The sequence below is a fragment of the Lycorma delicatula genome, chromosome 4, assembly GCF_047948215.1.
Source record: "Lycorma delicatula isolate Av1 chromosome 4, ASM4794821v1, whole genome shotgun sequence".
Classification (NCBI taxonomy): Eukaryota; Metazoa; Arthropoda; class Insecta; order Hemiptera; family Fulgoridae; genus Lycorma; species Lycorma delicatula.
This window is the reverse complement of record NC_134458.1, coordinates 12,360,711-12,382,161: the sequence shown is the minus strand read 5'-3', so window position 1 is coordinate 12,382,161 and position 21,451 is coordinate 12,360,711. Positions and strand designations below refer to the sequence as shown.

Here is a 21,451-nt window from a genome sequence, read left to right as displayed (position 1 = left end):
CGCAGCTAGCACATAAACATGTCTATAACAATAGCATCTCCTGCCAAGTGTGAAGTGCGTGCGGTAATTCGATTTCTTCAGGCTGAGGGGTGTAATGTAGCTAAAATTCATAGACGAATAAGTAATGTGTATGGTGAAACTTCAATGAGTGACAGCAAAGTGTGACAATGGTGCAGGAACTTTAAAGCAGGACGTACAGATGTTCATGATGCAGGCGGTCATGGAAGGAAGCGAGTGTCAACCGATGATCTCGTTGAGCGAGTGGATGAGGCAATTCGAGAAAATCGTCGGTTCACAATTTCTGTATTGAGTGATTCGTTTCCTGGAATTTCAAGGTCAGCTCTCTACACCATTGTGAGTGAGAGACTTCAGTACCGCAAACTGTGTGTGAGATGGGTTCCCAAGATGCTGTCTGACCATCATAAAACAATGAGAATGGACGCCTCCTTAACGTTTCTCCAGCGCTACCACTATGAAGGAGAAGATTTTTTGAACAAAATTGTCACAGGGGACGAGACATGGGTCCATTTTGAAACTGAAGAAACAAAAGAACAATCCAAACAGCGGATGCATTCTCATTCTCCCAGTAAACCAAAGAAGTTCAAGCGAACCTTCTCCAACAGAAAGGAGTCCTCTTGGTGGAATTCATGGAACGTGGCACGACTATCACTGCAGCCTCATACTGCGTGACTCTTCATCGTCTACGAAGGGCAATTCAGAATAAGTGGAGAGGAATGTTGTCATTAGGCATTGTCTTTCTCCATGAAAATGCTCGGCCGCACACTGCAGCTGTAACAAAGAAGCTCCTACAGCGTTTTCGTTGGGAAGTGTTTGATCACCCACCATACAGCCCAGACTTGGCTGCATCCGATTTTCACTTCTTTGGTCACATGAAACGCTGGCTAGGAGAACAACATTTTGGCACAGACATCGAGCTGCGGACCAGTGTAGAAACATGGCTGAAAACACAGGCGGCTGGCTCCGTTCTATGACGAGGGTATTGGAAAGTTGGTACCACGCTACAACAAATGTCTAAATCGGAGTGGTGACTATGTAGAGAAATAGCGTAACTATGTAAGTACTTGTTACAAATAAAAAATTTTTTATTTTCACTGTGGTTTTAATTTTGTGACCGATTGGACCTTGAAAAAAAAATAACCCTCGAATATAAAAAAAAAAATGTTTATATATATTAAAGATGCTTAGTTGCACATCATTTACTTGTAAGTGAAGAAATCTATCTACATTACCACTGTTGTGATTAAAAAGGTAGGATTAGTAGAAAAAATGAGAGTAATAAGGAATATATTATTTACAAATACATATACCAGTTAACACAACAAATTAACTATAAGAATGGTTAGTTAATAAATTGTTGGTATATGAATAAATGACAAAATAAAAAAAACAGATTGCAAACTAAAACATAATCTACAATTATTTAAGAAATATATACCACCTAACAGCACAAATTAACCAAAATATAACTAATATTTTTATAGATACTAAAGTTTTTATGTGTAACATTTTGGCTTGGAAGAAATTCATAACGTTTTGGAGATGGGTGCAGATGTTGCACTCATCCTTCAGCAAGAGGTGGGGGCCCTGCTTTTCAGGGTTGGGGCACCAAGAATCTGAATCTCAGTGCTCTTACCGACATACTTGATTTTTGGGATGTCACCTGAGCTGACACAGCAAATGAAAAAACCTCATGTTCGGTTGGGTGTCTGTCAGAGACCTGTACAAGAAACCTCCCCGAAGGTGCAACAGGAAGGGCCAACCCCCTGCCTGCTAGTAGACGCAGGACGTTGCTAATACAAGATGGGAGTGCCATAAGGCAAGAAAACTGGCGATGTGGGCTCACCTACTATCAATGAGAACCTTATACACAAATCACTACAAGAAACTAAGAATGGAGCTTAGCTTATGAGGCTCATACGTGATTCTAAAAGGGCGTGCTGGTGCCAGCTAATAGCAGAGGTTGACTCCGACCCATGGGAGAGGCTATATCAGCTGACAGTTAAAAAAAAGCGCTCAGATACAGAACACCAGCAATGCACAATGCATGTGATGTCAGTTATATATAATAGATGAGCTTTTCCCTCATGGGGAGGAACTGGCGACTGACAAAGAAGATGGAATGGAGTCCCCACCATTATTTATAAGCAGCAAACTCATGGCTGCTATCACACGCATGCCTCTGAAAAAGACGCCTGGCCCGGACATTCTGCCGGCCCTAGTGGTTAAAAGGTGGCAGTTCGAGCAGAGCCACAGGCGTTTCTTGGCATATATAACACGTGTCTAAAAGAGGGTTCTTTCCCGGGCATATGAAGAATGCAAAGCTTCATGTTGATCCCTAAACCAGGGACCCTGCACTTGAGACCCCCGCACTTACTACATCGTTTAGACCTTTAGTGATGATAGATTTCTCGGTAAAGGTGCTGGAGCATATGCTCCAGCAGAGGTTGGCTAGGGTGGTAGAGGAGGTGGGTGGACCCTCTGCGAACCAGTACAGCTTTTGCAGAGGTAGGTCCGCCCTCGATGCTGTCACTGCAGTCTGTTGTATGGATGAGCTGGTGTAGCCAAACAGATTAAGGCATTGTATGGCAGAGAGGATTATCAGGGTGGCTGGGGCCAGACCAGAGGCAGATGCTATATACTCATTACACTTGATGTGAGAAATGCTTTCACCAGCATTTTTCATATCGCTATTAAGCAGCCACTGTTGAACCTTGGTGCACAGAGATATTTGGTTGAGATTATTCAGTCCTGCCTAACTGGTCGTATACTTCTGTGCAAATTAGAGTATCATATGGTGGAGCGAAGAGTCGATAGAGGGGTGCCACAGGGATGGGTTCTCAGACCGACCCTGTGGAATGTAGCCTATGATGGTGTTTTTCAGCTTCCGATGCCAATTAAGTCACTATGATTGAGTATGCAGAAGACTTGGCCCTCGTGGTTGATGCAGACAGTAAGAGGGATGCGGATGCTGTTGTCAAGATTTAACAGGCATATACCACAATTTGCAGCTGGATGAGAGCGGCAGGGCTCAAGATAGCCCCTGAAAAAACAAAGGCTGTGGTGATAACCACAATTAAAAGGAGGCCCACACTAGTAATTACCCTGGAGAGGAAGTGAATCATATCAAAGTCAATGGTTAAGTACCTAAGGATATGGATTGATGCCCAGCTTCAGTTTGGGAATCATGTACTGGAGACAAGAAAAAGGGCAGACAAAACCATGACTGATTTCCGGCCTTCTGCACAACTGTGGTGGCTGACAGCAACAAAGGAGAAGACTACTAGTGGGTGTTGTCCATTTCATTATGCTTTAGGGATCAGAGATCTGGTTGGGAGTGATAAAGTACTTCAAGTACAGGGGAGTACTGAAGGCACTCCACAGATGGTGCTGCCTCTGTATTACGGCCACTTATAGAACTGTCTTTGGTGCGGCAGCAGAGGTCTTGGCAGAGAACTTCTACCGATAGATCTGGTTGTTGAACAACACAGAAGGTTACGAGAGCTGGGTGCAATGCCTGTTGCGAAGAAGAAGCAAACCAGATTAGTGAAGGAGGAAATGATGAACCTGTGGCAAAAATAGTGAGATGAAGGCACCAAGCAAGGGTCAGTAGATGCACCGTCTCCTTGGTGATGTACGGCGCTGGAGTGAAAGACCGCATGGCTCACTGGACTATTGCCTAACACAGATGCTGGCGGGCCATGGCGGCTTTAGGATGCCTGTCCTGTGTGCAGAAATGAGGAAACCGCACTCTGTGTATTCTTCCAGTGTCCTCGATACGTGGATGCATGAGCAGAATTATTAACTAATCTCAGCCAAGAAAACATGTTTCAACCTGAGGAATTGCAACACATCTTGCTGAGCATGAAGGATTCATGGAGCCAAGCAAGATTTGCAAAAGTAGTGATGGAAGATCTCAGGACATGGGAAAAGACTTATGCAAGAGAGAGACACCAGTTGGTGCGGGGTGGATAGTTGGTAAATGAGCACCTTGGGGGTCCCTGTGAGCATGCAGGGGTCACCTTGGTGCAGTAAGATCGCACACTCCACTCCGCTGTGCCTGATGGCACTGCTTCCCCCTCCAAAGCATGCCTGATGGCGGTTAAGGTAAGTGTGATGGCAGTCGAGGTAAGTTGTGTTGTGTGCAAGTGTGTATGGGTGGGTGTGTGTAATTAACTGTGGTCAGTGTGTGTGTGGTAGCAAGTGTGGCTGCAGTGTGTGCCAGTTGTGTGTATTGGTGCAATTTGATGTTCTGAATGGAGTGCTGTGTTTGCTATGATGCATGTGTGTGTGCATGATATTAAGTGTACATGATGTCTACCAGTTTGTGCTAGTATGTGTGTTCTTGAGTTTGTTGTCCTGAAGGTGGTTTGTGTTTGCTATGATGTGTGTGTGTGTGTGTGTGTGTGTGTGTGTGTGTGTGTGCGCGCGCGCATGATAGTAAGTGTATATGATGTCTGTACCAGTTTGTGCTAGTATGTGTGTTCTTGAGTTCGTTGTCCAGAAGGTGGTGCTGTGTTTGTTCTGATGCATACATGATGGTTGGTATGGTGACTGACTGTTGGTGTTCTTTTGATGACTATATGTGTGAGGGTGTTATCCCCCTTCCTGAAGTAATGCTTCTTTAGTGGTTCCCAGGAAGGGGCAGGTTGCCAGGGATGGAGGTTTAGTCGGTAGTGTGCAGATAACATACACACCTAATAACATCTTGCAGAACCTGTTAGCAAGCCCAACACTGCTTCAGCACCTGTAAATGGGGTTCCTCCACCTCTTACAAAAAAAAATGATTTACAACTAGTGTTTTAATTGCAACATTCCTCTGCTGCTTCATTATTTAAGTAGCAATGCTTTTTTTTTAGAAAATTGTGTTTTGTTATAAAAATGGGCAGTCTCCTTAATCATTAAAAAAAATTACCAATTTACTTAATGATTAATTTAACTTAAAAAAAAATCAAGGCAGAGGGTGAAATTCAAATAGCAGATGACTCATTTTGATATTAAAATCAGTCACATGTTATTCTGAAACTCAAAAATGCAATTTATTTATTAACAAATTTATAAACTGGAAAATACAAAAACAAATAAACTATGAATGAAAATTACAATTTTTTAATTAACAAAAACAAAATTAATATACGTAATTTAGAATTATTTCACTTTTATCTCAATACATTATGTTTACTCAGTTATGTTTAACATAAAAATGAGTTAAAACCAAAAACATAATCTCAATAACAATAATTTTATTTTAATTCAAATTAAGAACACCACTACATTATAACTTATGCTTATTATTTTAGTGTGATATACTATCACACTGAATAAGTAAGGTTACTTATTTTGATTAAGCCAATAATATAAAAATTAAAATACCAGTAGGTTTCTTTACAATCTACACAATACAAAAGAATAAATATTAATAAACCTAAAAAGATTTTTTTTTATGTAGCAAAATTGAAAAAGAACATAACAGCACAGTTGTATTCTGTTTTTTAAACTAAATTACTTCTACTAGTTAGTTACATAAGTATCAGTGTACCTATATGCTAAAATGTACAATAAAATTTTGCAATTTCACTATCACAATGGAAATTTATTTTTGAGATACTTATTTCATGAGTACTTATCCTTCATACTTACATTATAATAGGAAATACAAAAACAACTATTTCATCAATTATATCCCGTGTAAATTTACAATTACGTAGTAAAAATATAATAATTCTCTTAACAAAACATAATTCTTTGCTTTATTTACAAGTTTTATACACAATTAATTACACAAATAATTTTTATAATTCACTTTCAAAAACTGAAAAGTATCTCAAATTTTAATCCTAATTCTAATAATATGTAATACAGCTATTTAAGGTAACTAATATATAAAACCAAAATTAAAGTGTAGATTTCATTTAAAATAACATTCTATTTTTAGTTCAATAATTATTTGGGCTTATATTATTTTGACATCGTGCAATGGTCCTTCAATGCCTTATATAAATATTTGCTGCCTGAGGATTCAATGTTGTAAAAAAATTGAAACAACAGTCTCTTCTAATACCATCATAAAAACATAGAAAACCACACCACAAAAACCACATACAATTAAGAGTTTAAATATTGGCAGTGACCGAATGCAAGCTGAGCCTTTCTTTTATAATCTATTTCCAATTTTAAAAATTTTATTGGGCAAGGATTAACATTGTTTCACATTGTATACACATTTGAGTTTTATTTTTTGGCTTAAGATCAGATGTGATTACTTTATTTTTTGTAATATTACAAAAACTAATATATTTCATACTAGTTTAATTTCCAACTTTACTTGAGGTTTTAATTTAAGGAATTAGTAACTTGTTGTAATTTATTATTGTGATAATTCTTTCATTTAAATTTGATCTCTACATATCACTTAATCTAATGAAATAAATTTGTTTATATTCTCATATTTTCTAATGTAATATGAAGATCCAGCAACAAGTCATACTAAAATCTATTATGCCCAGCTATTGTAAAATGCATTCAATAATTTGTTATAAAATTTATTTTTCTACAAATATAGGTTATTACATATAATAAATATGTTGTCTTTATATTGCTGCTACATAAAATGTTTTATAAATTTGCAAACTATTGAAATCTACTATTTCTCCTATATATGGAATTGCCGAGATTAAGTTTGTAATTACTGTTGCCCCTCAGAATGATATTTGCCCTCATGGTAATACATACCCTATAAATGCGGTTGCTATTAATCTTAAAAGAATTACTGATCCAGATATTCATGTTTTTTTTAGTTTAAATGATCCGTAGTACAATACCAATTTATAAATTACACAGATTCAATTGATATAATTTAAGTTAGAGCTTTTGAGATTTATCAACCGTTTTCACTTTTATAGGTACTGAGTTCATCATAAGCCCAGTTATTAAGACATTTTTAGCATTATTAATTTACAATTTGTTAAAAAGTCATCGTAAAAAAAATAATATATATATTATATAAATTGTATACTTCTTTATGTTGTTGTCACATGTTTTATATATTTTTATTATTTAATAGTTTAATCAACATATGAGTTATTAATGGATAGCTGTTGTCTTCATTTACATATCTGATTATTCTCAGAAAGGAACTGACGAGTAAAAAAAAATTAAGGAGAAATGGTGGCTAAATATTTTAAACTGATGAAACTTATATTCTCAACAACCATACCTATAATAAAAGTTTATTACATAATGAAAGAAATTAGAAAGACATGAAAATTCCTTATTCAGACATAAAGTTACAGTAATTAATGTAAGAAATGAGATTAATTTCATTTCCCGTCGCTTAGCTACATTCAAATCAAACTCGAATAATATTGATTACAAAATAAATTTGGAAATTATTCATTACACTTACAGGAAATGTTAATCCCTGCATCCATAACTGTGAACAGAAAACATGGGGCAGATCTGACATTTAACAGCACAGCACAGGTTTGATGACATTGTATTTACTTCTGCTCTTGGCTCACTGACCAATAAATAAACCATTAAATATAACAAATTAGTATTCTGATAGTCTTATCGTCTAGGTTTTTATTTTTTATTTTAAAGTCTGGGCTTATATCCATTATTTAACTTGAAGGCACATTTCTGTTGCTACAAATGAATTTTATCAAAATTATTTTGATATGACTAACATCATAACATAAAGTCTTATGAGATATACCAGTCAAACAGTGAGCTGAAGCTATAAGTTATGAGAAATGAGATCAACACTTTAATATCTATTCATGTTCATAACACTAATAGTAAAAAATAGCTTATTACATTTATATTACACAAGTCTAATAAAAATATGGTAAAACTGCAATTATTCTTCACTAATGAAAACCATTAATATAAAAAAAAGGAACAATTAATAAAGGAAACTATTGTATATGATAACAATCATCACTAGAAAAGATTATTTTTAATTTTTTAAGGAGGCAAAAAAAGTACAACTTACTAATTTTGAATATCATAAATTACTACATAAATACAAAACTTTTATTAAACAACACAATAAATTTGAATGGAAAAATATCAGTATTTTACGGAAAACAGAAGTATAAATAATATCACCATTATTGGGCAATTAAAAAATTTAAAACATTACTTTAGTTATAATAAACGTACAAAAAAAAAATCTGAACATAAAAAGAATTCATTTAATATAACCTAACATAACATCAACAGAACGTTGCAATTTTAACTCTAATAATACTACTAATTTTTTATAACAAAAAACAACTTACAAATTACCTGCTTGACTCACTATTCATTTGTTGGAACAAAGAACATCTTTTCAATTCTCTGACAATGACTAACGATGTTAGAGAAGTTACGGATAATACCAGCAAATTTATTTGTGGGTAGTGGTGTTGATATAATAGTGAAAATATGAGCAAATACTAATGCATCCAGCTCAGTTGGTCTGGAACAAGGAGAAATTGAATGTGTTTAAGAATATCATCTAATAACATTTTTTTTAAATAATTATAATAAAATCAACCATTTAAAGAAAATAAATAAAGCTGTCCATTACAATGAAATTGACAATTACCCCCAAAAAAATAATCAAGTAGATAGATGTTAGGTTGGTCAGAGGGAGGGGTCTCTGTAGAAATATTTCCATAACTTATGGATTTTTAATGTACTACTGTAAATGTTGTTCTGTAATATTTTATTACCTTCTAATAAAACTTAACCATTGTATAAAAAGAAATAGGTTCAAAATTATAAGACAAAAAAATTAGATTGTGTTTACTGTAATTAGAATTAAAACACATATTTAGCTGGTAAAAGTGCATTATATACACCATTCCTAGACAAAATAAAAAAGAATACCTACATTTTTCCTTTGGAAGAAATATACTATAATCAGAAACTAAAATAATATTCCTGTAACTACAGTAGCCGCCACATAACAGCAAGCTTGGATGATCAGCCCACACGTCACTGCTCTCTGTTCTCTGAAACACTGGCACACCATGATTAGTCATCTTTTAGTAGCATAATCATGATCCAACTGTTGTTATGAAGCAATGTCTTCTTGTGTGTTTATATTATAAAGAAAGTGACATCACGTTTAAAACACAAAACAATTATTTTTATTTCTCTTTTGCTTTACCATGTATATAAAGTTCAGTTCTGTGGTTCTGCCTCCTGGTACGGTTCTTTTGATGTATTGTGTATTTTGTTATATAGTCAATTAATGTACGATACGATATTCTGTAAAAGGTTTTTATCGTGGTTTATGGTTCAAACTTTTTAACGTGGTATTTCTAGAACTCAGGTTTAAAGCTTAAGAAAAGAAAAAATAGAAGTTCTTCGATCCGAGGGGCCAGAATGTTCATTCATCACCCCAAAAAAGAAACATTCTAAACCAATTACCGAATTAGATGATTTTGATAAAGTTGTGGTTAGGTGATCTGTGAATGAATTTCACTCAAAGATAAGGGAGCTGTCAACAGTTAACAAACTCTGTAAAGAATTGAAAATTAAAATTTTAATGACAGTGAAACTAGTATAAAAATAATTTTGAAAGAATTAGGTTTTAAGTGGCGCAAAACAAAAAACGAATTAAGCGCAAATTAAACAAAAGTAACAGAAAACAATACCAATTTGACAAATTGTAAGAAAAGAGTGGGCATTGATTTCTGTTGCTTCCACCTTGCTATCCAGATTTAAATCTCATCGAGATGGTATGGTCAGAGGAAAAATGGCATGTTGTGAGTCACAACACAACATTTAAGATATAGAAGTGCAGAAACTGTGTGAAGATAAAATGAACACAAAGATGAGTGACAAACACTGGAAACCTTACTGTGAAAAGGTAAAAAAATATAATTGGAACAAAGAATCGTTAAAAGATTATCTGACAGAATCTTTCATTGTCTCTTTATGTAGTGACAGTGACAATTCAGATAATTACACTGAAGATAGTGATGACAATGAGAAGAGAATTCTAGCTGAGGAATTAAAACGGAAGTTATGTTCCAGTAAGTAATTAAAGTTACAGTAATAATTATTTATCACAATGTATAATTAATAAAGGGGATACTAAGAGCAAGGAACATGTTTTTATATTGGGTAGTAATTGTCACCACTCCAAGCTTGCTGTTACTTGGCGGTAACTGTATATTACTAATTATAATTTAGTTTAGAGTTACATCAATACAATTCTGTACTTAACAAGTTTCTTGCTGTTGTAATGAACCACTCATACACGTAAGACTTAAATCTCAGGTTAAGAGGTTATTTGATATAAATGAGAATGAAGAGTATAGGTATGACAACCAAACAAACACCTACCATCTCAAGTTAGACAATTACTTTTACACATGTGTGCGTGTGCATGCACATGCACACACAGACACAAACAATGTAATATGTACATACCAACCCACATATGCACGCAACCATGAAATCGGCAACAGTAAGATGGCTATTTACATATGATTCCATCTCCCTATCACATACACATATTTCCCTAAGAACATCACTAATTTTATATTAATGACAGTAATACAAAAGTACAAAATCAGAAATGAAATATTTACATGATTATGGGACTTCAGCTGAGCCATAGACTGTACATCTCTCAAAGCATTTCATGGAATGAAAACAGTCATGTTATTGTACAAAATCAGTCTAACTCCAGTCATTGAGAACTTCATTATGCTGAAGACCTTAGGTTTCATAGACTGAATTTATAAACATGTTCAAGTGGCACAAAAAATAAGTAATTGTTTTTATCAGCCTATATTTTTATTACTTTTTTTTACACATTAAATCCTAAACGTATATTTCTAAAAATTTTCTGCACTATAGTACACTATAATTATTATTTAGAGAAGATTGTATAGGGGTAGGGTTCATTCAATAAAAACAGAAAAGATTTAAGTACTTTCATATATACATCTTTAACATTATTTACATCCTTCTCATTCATCATTATTGTGACCAGCATAACTCATGCTCTATACTAACGCAAATGCAAGATGCTAATAAAATTAAGACTCAACAGTACTAGCTAAACAATAAAAATGTAAGGTACAATCTTATATCATGATTACTCTGTGTACCAACCCTTTTTCTAAGCCAATCAATGCAGTCAATAGGCACAGTTTACCAGAAACCATACAACATATATTTTAATTAGTACTTATTCATACAGCTCAGTAATGTCACAATGATTTATAAGTTAGAACAGTCAAAGCAAAATGTTACAGGAATATCAGCCAGAGAGAATTCTGAAATACCACAAGAGGACTATGGCAATAAATAAATTCTACTGCTGCGTTTTCAATGGAATTCTCAATTCAAGAAGTATTTAACTAATCATTTCAGCACTCAAAACCAAATTTTTCCTAACAGACTTGCAAAAAGGTCTAACCACCACCAACTTAGGGCAGCACTATGTTGCACCTTTCACTGAACACCTAGTATAATGAGATTTCTTTTTAATACGTTAACATTAATGAAAATATAAATAATTAATAACTAAACTGAAAGAAAGTTGGCAATTACTTGTCACACTTACTTGTCTCCAAAAAAGAAATTCTGATCCCCAAGTCGGTCAGATAAGGCTTTACAGCAATTATAAACTTCAACATAAACCTGTGGACAAAATTTTAACAAAATTAAAATAAATAATAACTATTACATAGCAGTCACAGTTACTAATAACAAATGTAAGACTAAATCAAATCACAAAATCATATAAATCAGAAAGTGACCCAGAGAAGAGCTGAGATTTTGGAGGAAAATATTTCCATACATTATCATTAGGAGATGCAAGAACCCAGAAATGTGCAAATACCAGCTAATAACTAAAATATTTTGGATTGGAGCCGAATACCTTAAAATTTATAGGTATGCTACACACTTCTAAACAAGTTATTGTACAGAAAAGCAATTTTCATTTGCTATGTTGTTTGGTAAGTTTTGAAATTGAATAAAAAAGAGAAATAAATGGCAACAAATTTTATTAAAAAATAGGAAAAGAAGACAAAAAGTAAAACCAAGCAAACATTCAGAAGTGTTTGGTAGCTTTCAGCAAAACATAAGGTACATACAAGGTGAGACTAATCAAACACAGGTAAACAACACTGGCAGGTCTTCAACCAGTAATACTTTTAAAATGTAAATCTTTTGAAAATTTTATATAAAAATCAACACTGGGCTACTCCTGACCTTTAAGAGGAAGCGGGAAATGACTCCCTTGCTGCTGACAGCTGAATTATAGCAACACTTACGACATCAGCAATCAGCATTGTCAAAATGCCTCAGAGAAAGTCTAATACCAGATCATAAACATAGTCAACAGCAAAGTTAAATATGTTATGACCTAAACATAAAGCGGCAATCATCCTAATAAAAAAATAAACTTCACTGAGATTGTTTTTTACAATATCAAGAGATTTAAAGATTTCATTGTAAACTGGCTAAACTGCAAGTTTCAAATCTTACTGTGATATTTAAAACTTATCTGAAGGTCAGCTCAGGCTAATAATAACATTTACAATCTTCTTTACAACAAAATCAACATTCAGTAGAGTTTACATGGATGTAGAATCACAGATTCTAAATTAACTCTTTGAAGACCACTTAATTTTTTTGTCAGGTTCAGTTTTATGTTAAAAAGATTAACTGGTGATTTTTCATCAATAACATTTTATGCAAGAAAGACAATTAGGTAAAATTTTGTCAAATGTCAAAATTATGTTTGTACTGATCACATGTTTGGTTGTCACGGCAGATATGGCAGTCCACTTAATAGAGGTTAAATTTGTTATTGTTTAAAGTCACATGTGACATTGCAATTAATAATCAGATGGTTTTAAAAAAAAAAAAAAAACAGTTATTTTGAACATAACGACAGTTTGTTTTTATTTTTAGAAAACATTTAATCATGTTTGTCGCATAATAGTGTAAATGTCGTTTGTTTGCTATTGTTTTGTGTTGGCCGTGAAATCACAGTTCATTCAGAGTGAAAAGGAATACTTTATTTTGTTTATTTAGTATTTTACAATACTGTACTTATTGTTGTGTTGCATAGCACATAGATGAGCCAAACACTGCGCATTTATTATTGTTTTTAGCTGTTTATGATGTTCGGATCGTAATATTAAATTATTTCATCTTAGTGTTTTGTTCTTATTTTTTCCAGCAATATTTATTAGCAAGTTGCTACACTATACAATATGTGTGGTGTGTTTCAAACACAAAGTGAAATTGATCAGAAACTTAAGAATGTTCAAGCGATTTGTGTACTGACAGTTCTAAAACACTTAATTTTACAAATTTGACTAAAATTTATCAATTTGTCAAAAATCATGAAATTTTCAGGTTTTAACACAAAAAAGACAATTCTAAAAATTATGATTCCCATAATAAATTTTTTTTTTTTTTTTTTTTTTTTTGAATTAAGTGATGTCTTTTTGGGTTTTTAATTGTTTTTGGGTTCTCTTTAGAAAAATTTTAGAACAAGATATAACCATAAAAAAATTTCTAGTTGATAGTGCATTGGTTTTCCTACAACCTAAAAAAAAAACAGCTAAAAAAATATTGGTAAGAAATTATTTTATCAATTTTTAGCACAAGCTTACAAATTAGTCACCATAAGGCACTGTACAGTTTTTTACCAAAAATAATATAAGCATGCGATTTTTTTTTAAACATCTCCAAAAAAGGTCTGGTCCTCAAAGGGTTAACAAGATTTGCTACCTTTGATAGATTTTTCTTCACAAAAAATAACAAGATGTATGTAATGTATCTAACTTATAAAGGCCTTAATTATCATAAAAACAGACTCCCATAAAGCACTTGTATCAACGTATACTTTAGCAAAGTAACTAACACGAAGCGGTTGCAGCCAATGAAAGTATTTTTTTTTTTTGAAGGGTGAAAAACACTTTCACATTATCATCTCCCTCAATGAACATATTATAACAGCGAAAAAATTTTAAAAAAACTAAAAACTAAAGCTAGATTAAAATTAAAATATTAAAAAATAAAGAAAAAACAACTAAAGTTTAAAGCTAATACCACAAGTAAGATGTTGCTAAAAACTTACAACTAATATCAGAGTCATAATCTTAACAATAAAATAAATTTATTTAAAAGACACAAAAATAAAAAAAAATTAAAATAAACATTAATAAAATCCATGAGAGTTGTAAAGGGCCCCTCACGGATAACAAAAATTTAAGTTCTAAGTTTTAAACTATGATCATAAAATAAAATAAAAAAACTTTCACTCAAGAACAAAAAATGCAACACAAATACTAGAATCAGGTAAATATCAGATTTTGTGAAACATATTTATAATACGTAGGAATAACAGCATGTGATCTAACCCCTTCTTGTCATTGCCTAAGGTATTGGTTTGCTGGGTACTTCTCCCGCCACCGACCCATTTGGTCGTTCTATAGCATAAGACCGAATATCTATGCCACAAATGGCTACTAGCCTCGAAACAGTTTAGCGACCAGTGTCCTAAATAGCTCCTAGAGCTTATCTAACAGCACGAGCAGACTAAGTGCAGTGCCATACACCACTGGCTTACATGTCTCAACCGCACACATGTCATATATTTACTAAAATGGGTAGGCGCACCTTGTCAATAAATTAAAAATAAGTATAACATCGATAAATTAAAATTTACTTTGTCAAGACAGCCTAGGTCGCTGAATGCCAGCAAGTACCTGTCCACCATGCTGGTGGTCGGTCATATATCCCACAGCAGTGCGTTAGGAATCTTTCCCTTAAGTAAACTACTGATGTCGTTGAACAAAGCAACCACATCAAGGAACTCTCACATGGTTCAACAATGCAGCTCTCACCACATTAACTCACCGCTTGAGAGTGGCCAATTTTCCCCTTGACCTGTAAGTTCCAGAGTGACCTGGTCTCTGGCTCCCCCAAGAGCAGGGCAGTCAAACATCATGTGTTCATTTGACTGGACCTCTCCACAGACACGCAGCTCATCAGCTGCAAGGCGGAACCGAAACAAATATTGGTTTTAATTGACATGGTTGGTGAGCACTTGGGCTCCTGTTGCCCTTAAAAATGAACTCAAGGCATACCATCCCCCAGATTCTGTATAAACTTGTACAGGGATCTTCCCTTAGTCGTGGTGTCCCATTCCAGCTGCCATGCTTCCACAAGGCTCTGCAGACTCTTCCGCAGGCGGGAGATGAGCAACTGAACGAAATTTAGATCTGGTGCATTGTAACCACCATTCCATTCTGGTACTGGCCCAACCCGAAAATGCATCCCAAATACCTTTGCCTCCCTTCTTCTTTGCATGGCTACCTGACTTTTCACCACTAAATCGATTGGGAGAGCCTTTCCCAATATGGTGGTAGACTCGAAGGAGGTTTTTTTAAAAACACCTGTGCATACAATTAAGGCTCTGTACTGGGCACTCCTTAAATTTTGAACAAGTGCTCTATTCATATCCAACCTATGTGCCCAAATGGGTGCCGCATAAGAGATCATGCTTTTGAAGATATACCATGTACATTTGACGACCAGACAACCAATACTCCTTCCGAGCAATCTTCCTAAGTTTGTGCATCACAGAGACGGTGTCCGCCGCTACTTGGCTGATATGGTTGCAAAATAGCAACTTCTCATCAAACGAAACACCTAAGTACTTATGAAATCTCATTCGGCTGATTACACAGCCTTTATACTTAATGTGGGGGTTTCGACTGTATGATAATTTGTCTGCACCCTTGATAAGCATAAACTTCATCTTGGGCACAGAAATCTTTAAATTTTGAATGTCCATCCAGCCCTCTGCGATTGACAAGGCGCTTGCACTCGATCTTCCAGCTGCGGTCTTGAATTACAAAGAACTAAAAGGAGAAAAAGCCTGGGCTATGACCCATTCTGGGAATGTCAATCCCACACACCCATCAAATACCAGGTTCCACAGCAGGGAACTGAGAACGGAATACTGCAGCCTTCGCCTGGTGAGGGAATTTTCCCCCAGCTAGGTATGCATCTGTAAACAGAGCCATACAATTAGACAAATAGCCATGTACTACAGCCTGCAGGGCTACGGAAACATTGCGGCATTCCAACTCATATGGAACAGAACTCTAACACAAGGAAGAAAATGATGCCTCTACTGATGACCAACTATTAGAGACTGCCAAGCAGATGGTCAACCTGGGCGATGAACAGGCTTACCCAGGTGACCAACTTAACACCTGGGGAGGACAGCTGCCACTACGTTAACTTGACCAAGACGAGACCCGGCAGCCAGTTTCATGGCACCAAACCAGGGGCCATGATCATCCAGGACTCCACCGTGTTGGAGGATAACTGTGTTACCTCGAGGGGTACAAGGTACACGGTGGTGTACAGCACCGAAGAAGGAGAAAAGGCAGCCGCAGCGAAAGTGATTAAGGCCATAAGGAGGGTCGTCAGTAAACCCGAGGAAGTGGTATTCGTCATACCGCCTGGACCGGAGGGTATATTTATAAGGAAAATAGTTATTTACCTGTCATGGGAGAAAAAAATCGCCTCCAAAAATGATCCTTCCTAATTTGGAGGATCAAACACGAGCCAGATCGCGATTGGCTTCTGTGCGTAGAGCTGCCCCACCGGTAACGGAGAGTAAGACAGTGGTGGTGAGAGCACTTGGGAAGTCGTATGCTGACCTCTTAAAAACAGTCAAGGACAGAGTCTCCAGGGAGGAAGCAGGAGAAATCCTCTCAATTAGAAAGGGCTGCAACCAGGAAATGGAGGTCCGAATCCAAGGAATCAAAAAGGCCGGCGAATCTACTAATATGTTAAGAGACCGAGCGGCAGATCTACAGGTGGATCTTCGTACGAGAGGCGACAGAATAACCGTGGTGCATATTAAAGATCTGGAGTATGACACCATGGAAAACGAAATAAAGGAGGCGCTAGACAGGGTCCTTGGCAAAGAGGAAAGCTATAGAATAACATCTCTAAGAGGTACATATGGAGAAACAAAAAATGCTACGGTCATCACTACTCACAGAGGGGGCGACCAAGCTGGTTGCCTCCAGACTTCGGGTGGGGTGGGTCCACTGTCGGACGTATATTAGAACAGAAAATGAGCGCTGCTATCGAAGCAGAAATTGCAAGGGTCCTGACCGTGGTAGCTTATGCTACAACTGTGGCGATGCGGGGTACCTTATTCGAGAATGTCGAGAGGTCACTAGGTGCCTAGACTGTAAGAGCTCAACGCACAGGACCGGCAGCTCCAAAGACATGTTAAGGATCCTGTTATCGAATCACAACCGCAGTCTCCTCGTCAATTATCTGGTGGAGGAGATTGCCAACCGTGGGTGTTTTGATTTTATTGTAGCTACCGAGCCAAATGTCCTCGCGGCCGCTCACTCGCAGTGGGTGTCTGATATGGCGGGGAACGTCGCGGTGAAGCGAGCAACAGACAGTAGGGACTTTAGTCTGTATCACAGAGCGCAGGGTGTGGTAGCCGTGGGACTGGAAGAGCATATTATGTACGGTGTCTACATTAGCCCTAATGTGTCCGTTGAAGAGTACAAACACCGGATGACACAGTTGCAATGCTTGGTTATGCAGTCCCCCAAGACAGGTATTATTTTGGGGGACTTCAACTGCAGGACTGTGGCGGCGGGCGCTGGGACCACGAATAACAGAGGAAGTGTCCTGGAGGACTTCCTTGCAGCTACCGGTACCACATGCCTGAACGACGGAACTCCGACTTATCGAGCGAGGGGCCATGAATCCATCCTCGATCTGGTGATCGTGGATGGGAGAATGGTCACTGATAGACTGATAGAACCGAATTCCGAGTTTTGGAAGAGGAGACCGGGAGTGATCACCTTGCGGTCTCCTTGATAATACACGTCTGTTCGGCGACCCCTGCTGTACGGAACCCGGCAAGAAGACTCACTAGCAGATAGGTGAACATAATTGTGGAGAAAGCGGCACGCAAAATCTCCGACGGCAGAAGGTTGGATCCGGAGGACGAAATTTCCAGCATACCGGAAACGGAGCATAGATACCACCCTGTGTACTGGTGGAACCAGGAGATCGCCGAACAAAGAATCATACTTCAGCGAAATAAATGAACGGCCCAAAGATTAAGAGCTAGACAGGGATCTGAGGCTCAGATTGAACAAATTATGGAGGCCTATAGGACTGCTCGGAAAACGTTGAACTACCTGATTAAGAACGCCAAGAGATCTAAGTGGAGGGAACTGTGTGGTGAGCTCGATGCTGACCCGTGGGGGCGAGCCTTCCAAATAGTAATGAAGCGATTGGGGAGGCGAGTGCCTGCGCTGAATGAGGACGAAGCTGGGCGCCAGAAGTCCGTACTTTTCCAACGGGAGGAGGAGATAAGACGGGAGGCAGTCTTGTGCGAACGTGGCAGGTTCGCACAGGATGAGGTGATTGCCGCAATTAACAAGTTAAATAACAAGAAGAGTCCGGGCCCAGATGGAGTTCCGGCAGCGGTCATTAAAGGCCTGGCTAGAATAGTACCGTTGGAGATGACGGACATTTTGAGTTGCAACACCGCACTTTCCCTCAATGCTGGAAGGAGGCCAGAACGGTTTTTCTTCCCAAACCGAATACAAGCCCAGGCGTTTGCGAGTACCGTCCTATCAGCCTCATAAATAATATGGGTAATGCTGCTGAGAGGCTTCTTGCTACCAGGATCCAAGAGGAGCTGGACCTAAGCGGAAGCCTACATTTGGAGCAATATGGATTCCGTAAGGGCCGTTCGACACTGGATGCGATAAACAGGGTGGTTAGCTGGGCGGCGGAGGTAAGGAGCGGTACTTGGATGACCAGAAGGATCCCATTGATGGTCCAGTTAGATATCAAAAATGCGTTTGGCTCGGTATCGTGGACGGCCATTGTAGCGGCGCTCAGGGAAATAAACTAAACCAGGTTGACTGCTACCTGTCTGATAGATGGACGGAGGTTCGCACTTTGGAGGGGGTGGTGAAATTTCCGGTCTTCGGTGGAGTTCCGCAGGGGTCTGTGTTAGGCCCCAACATCTTTTACGACCGGGTGCTCCGGTTGCCTTATCCGGAAGGAGTCAGCGTAGTCACTTACGTTGACGACATTGCACTATTGGTGGAAGATAAGGAAATTGGTGATGCAGAGGATAAAGCAAATCGCTCCCTCCAACTCATAAACAACTGGCTAATAAACAACAACATGGAGGTGTCCCCGGCAAAAAGCAAGTGTATCCTCTTCACGGGTAGAAGACTGCGCGGCGTTCGGGTCGTGATCCGTGGAGAGGTTATAACTGAGGTCAAGGATACAAAATACCTAGGGGTGACAATAGATAAAAATCTCAAGTTTGGTGGGCATATAGAAAATGTGTGCAAAAAAGTAGGGCTCACCATATAAGCCATCAGGAGATTATTCGTGGAACACACAGTACCGGGGGCCTCCAAACGGAAACTGATTGCGTCGGCGGCGGTGACTGCGTTATACGCGGCGCCGGTTTGGGCTGATGCAATCAGGATACAAAGAAACAAGGATAAACTGCGAAAAATGCATAGAACGGCATTGTTGGGAGTGGTGGCAGGGTATCGTACCCTGTCATATGAAGCTATATGTGTGCTTGCGTCGGTCCCGCCGATAGAACTTCAGATCAAGAGCAGGAAAGTGAGAGTGGAAGGGTGTAGTAGAGCTGAGACCGAGGCGATGACCCGACAGTGGTGGAAGGAAGTATGGACAGAGACTAACACTGCGGCCTGGACCAGAAGGTTAATAAATGATTTGGACGCATGGCTGGATCGCCAACATGGCGAGGTGAACTTTTACATAACACAGATGATGTCGGGTCATGGATGTTTTGGTTACTATTTAAAAAGATTCGGCAAGAGAGACACACCCAACTGCGACTACTGCCAGGAGGTGGACGACGTAGAGCATACGATATTCGAATGCCGGAGATGGGCACAATACAGACAATTCATAGCAGTCAATAACCTGAACGCGAATAACATACTAGAGTGTTCGCTAAGGAGGGAGCAGAACTGGAACATTTTTAACAATTTCGCCGGTACGGTTCTTCGCACTAAGGAAGAGGAGGCGCGACGAAGGAATCGTTAGGTTCAATCGTAAATAGGGAGTGGTGGACAGCCCCGTCTCTGAGAGCCTGTATGCCCTGGCGTGCAGGTTTCGGTGATGGGACGGGGACAAAATTAAAAGACCTAGACCCGGCCGGTGTGGCTGGTTTTGGGGGTGCGCGCGCTCCTTGTGCTGGTCGAACCAATTTGGGGCAAATGGCATAAAGACCGAGACCCGGTTTCTGTCGGCGGGAGTGAGGAACGGCATAGCCGGGCTTTGCCCTCGGCGGGAATTACAGGCAGGCAAGAAAAGATCTAGTACCGGGGCGGTTGACCTGCCGTGCCGGGTGCAAAACCGGTGGGCGGGAAGACCGCCTTAGAGTCTCTGGGCCGAGTATACTTAATTGGATGTCCGGCCCAGCGATGTAGAGGGAAAAAAAAGGCTTAAGTACTGGTATGACAATGGCTTCTGACCAGACGGCTGGGAAGACTTGTGGGGAAAAATAAACCATTATAAATACTCAAGAGGTTTTGTAGCACCAAATTAGAAAGGTGTGACAAAATACCGAGATGAATATTGTCAGGTCCACAGAAGGTCACATGAATTTTTTAGTGCGTGTGACAGCTCATTGAATGCAATGGAGTATTTAAATCACTGACCAAATCCCCACCATTTAACGATAATACTTTCATCTATATCTTGTACCTCTGAAATTCATAAGTGTAAGATGAAATGAGAGATTCCGAACAACACTTGCCACTGCAGAAGATGATGAAAGGAGTTCTTCATGAATGAGCCAGAGAATAGATTGTTTCAGCGATCCACAAATTGCATGGATCTTATTCCACACAGTAGACAAGGAAGTAGTGCATAAGCGTTCACTTATTTCATCCATAAATCCTCTTAGCGTCTAAGAATACTTGAAGACATACCATTCTAGCTTTACAGTACAAATTTAATGTTCATTTGTAGGACTGCGGTTAAATTTGCATAGTGCCTGCTGTCATTTTCCTATAGCGTTTTGGCAATCTTCATTCCACCAAGGAATGGAAGTACATCTAGTTTCCCGATATTTGTGGGATATATCTATTACCATTTAAAGATTTCTGTGCCCAAAACAAAGTGTATGCTTCTCAAGGGTGCAGACAAATTATCATACAGTCATAACCCCCATATAAAATACACAGGCTGTGAAATCAGCAAAGTTAGAGTTCATATGTACCTAGGTGTTTTGTTTGATGAAAAGTTGCCATTTAGCAACCACATTAGGTAAGTACTGGCAGATGCCACCTCTGTGATGCATAAGCTTAGGAGGATTGCTCAGAAGGATTACGGGCTG

At 38.1% G+C, this 21,451-nt stretch overlaps 1 protein-coding gene across 3 annotated transcripts in view; it reads right to left on the bottom strand.

Annotated features, from left to right (window-relative positions):
- Positions 1-5,044: 5,044 nt before the first annotated feature.
- LOC142323116 (metaxin-2) overlaps positions 5,045-21,451 on the bottom strand; it is a 41,778-nt gene continuing 25,371 nt past the window's right edge. For 2 of the 3 annotated variants that reach the window (XM_075362322.1, XM_075362323.1), the window contains exons 6-7: positions 11,594-11,670; positions 5,045-8,482 (exon numbers count right to left, since the gene is read on the bottom strand). In XM_075362322.1, the coding sequence (XP_075218437.1) occupies positions 8,323-8,482; positions 11,594-11,670 (237 nt within the window). In that variant the 3' untranslated portion in view covers positions 5,045-8,322. The other variant, XM_075362324.1, reaches the window with a different exon arrangement.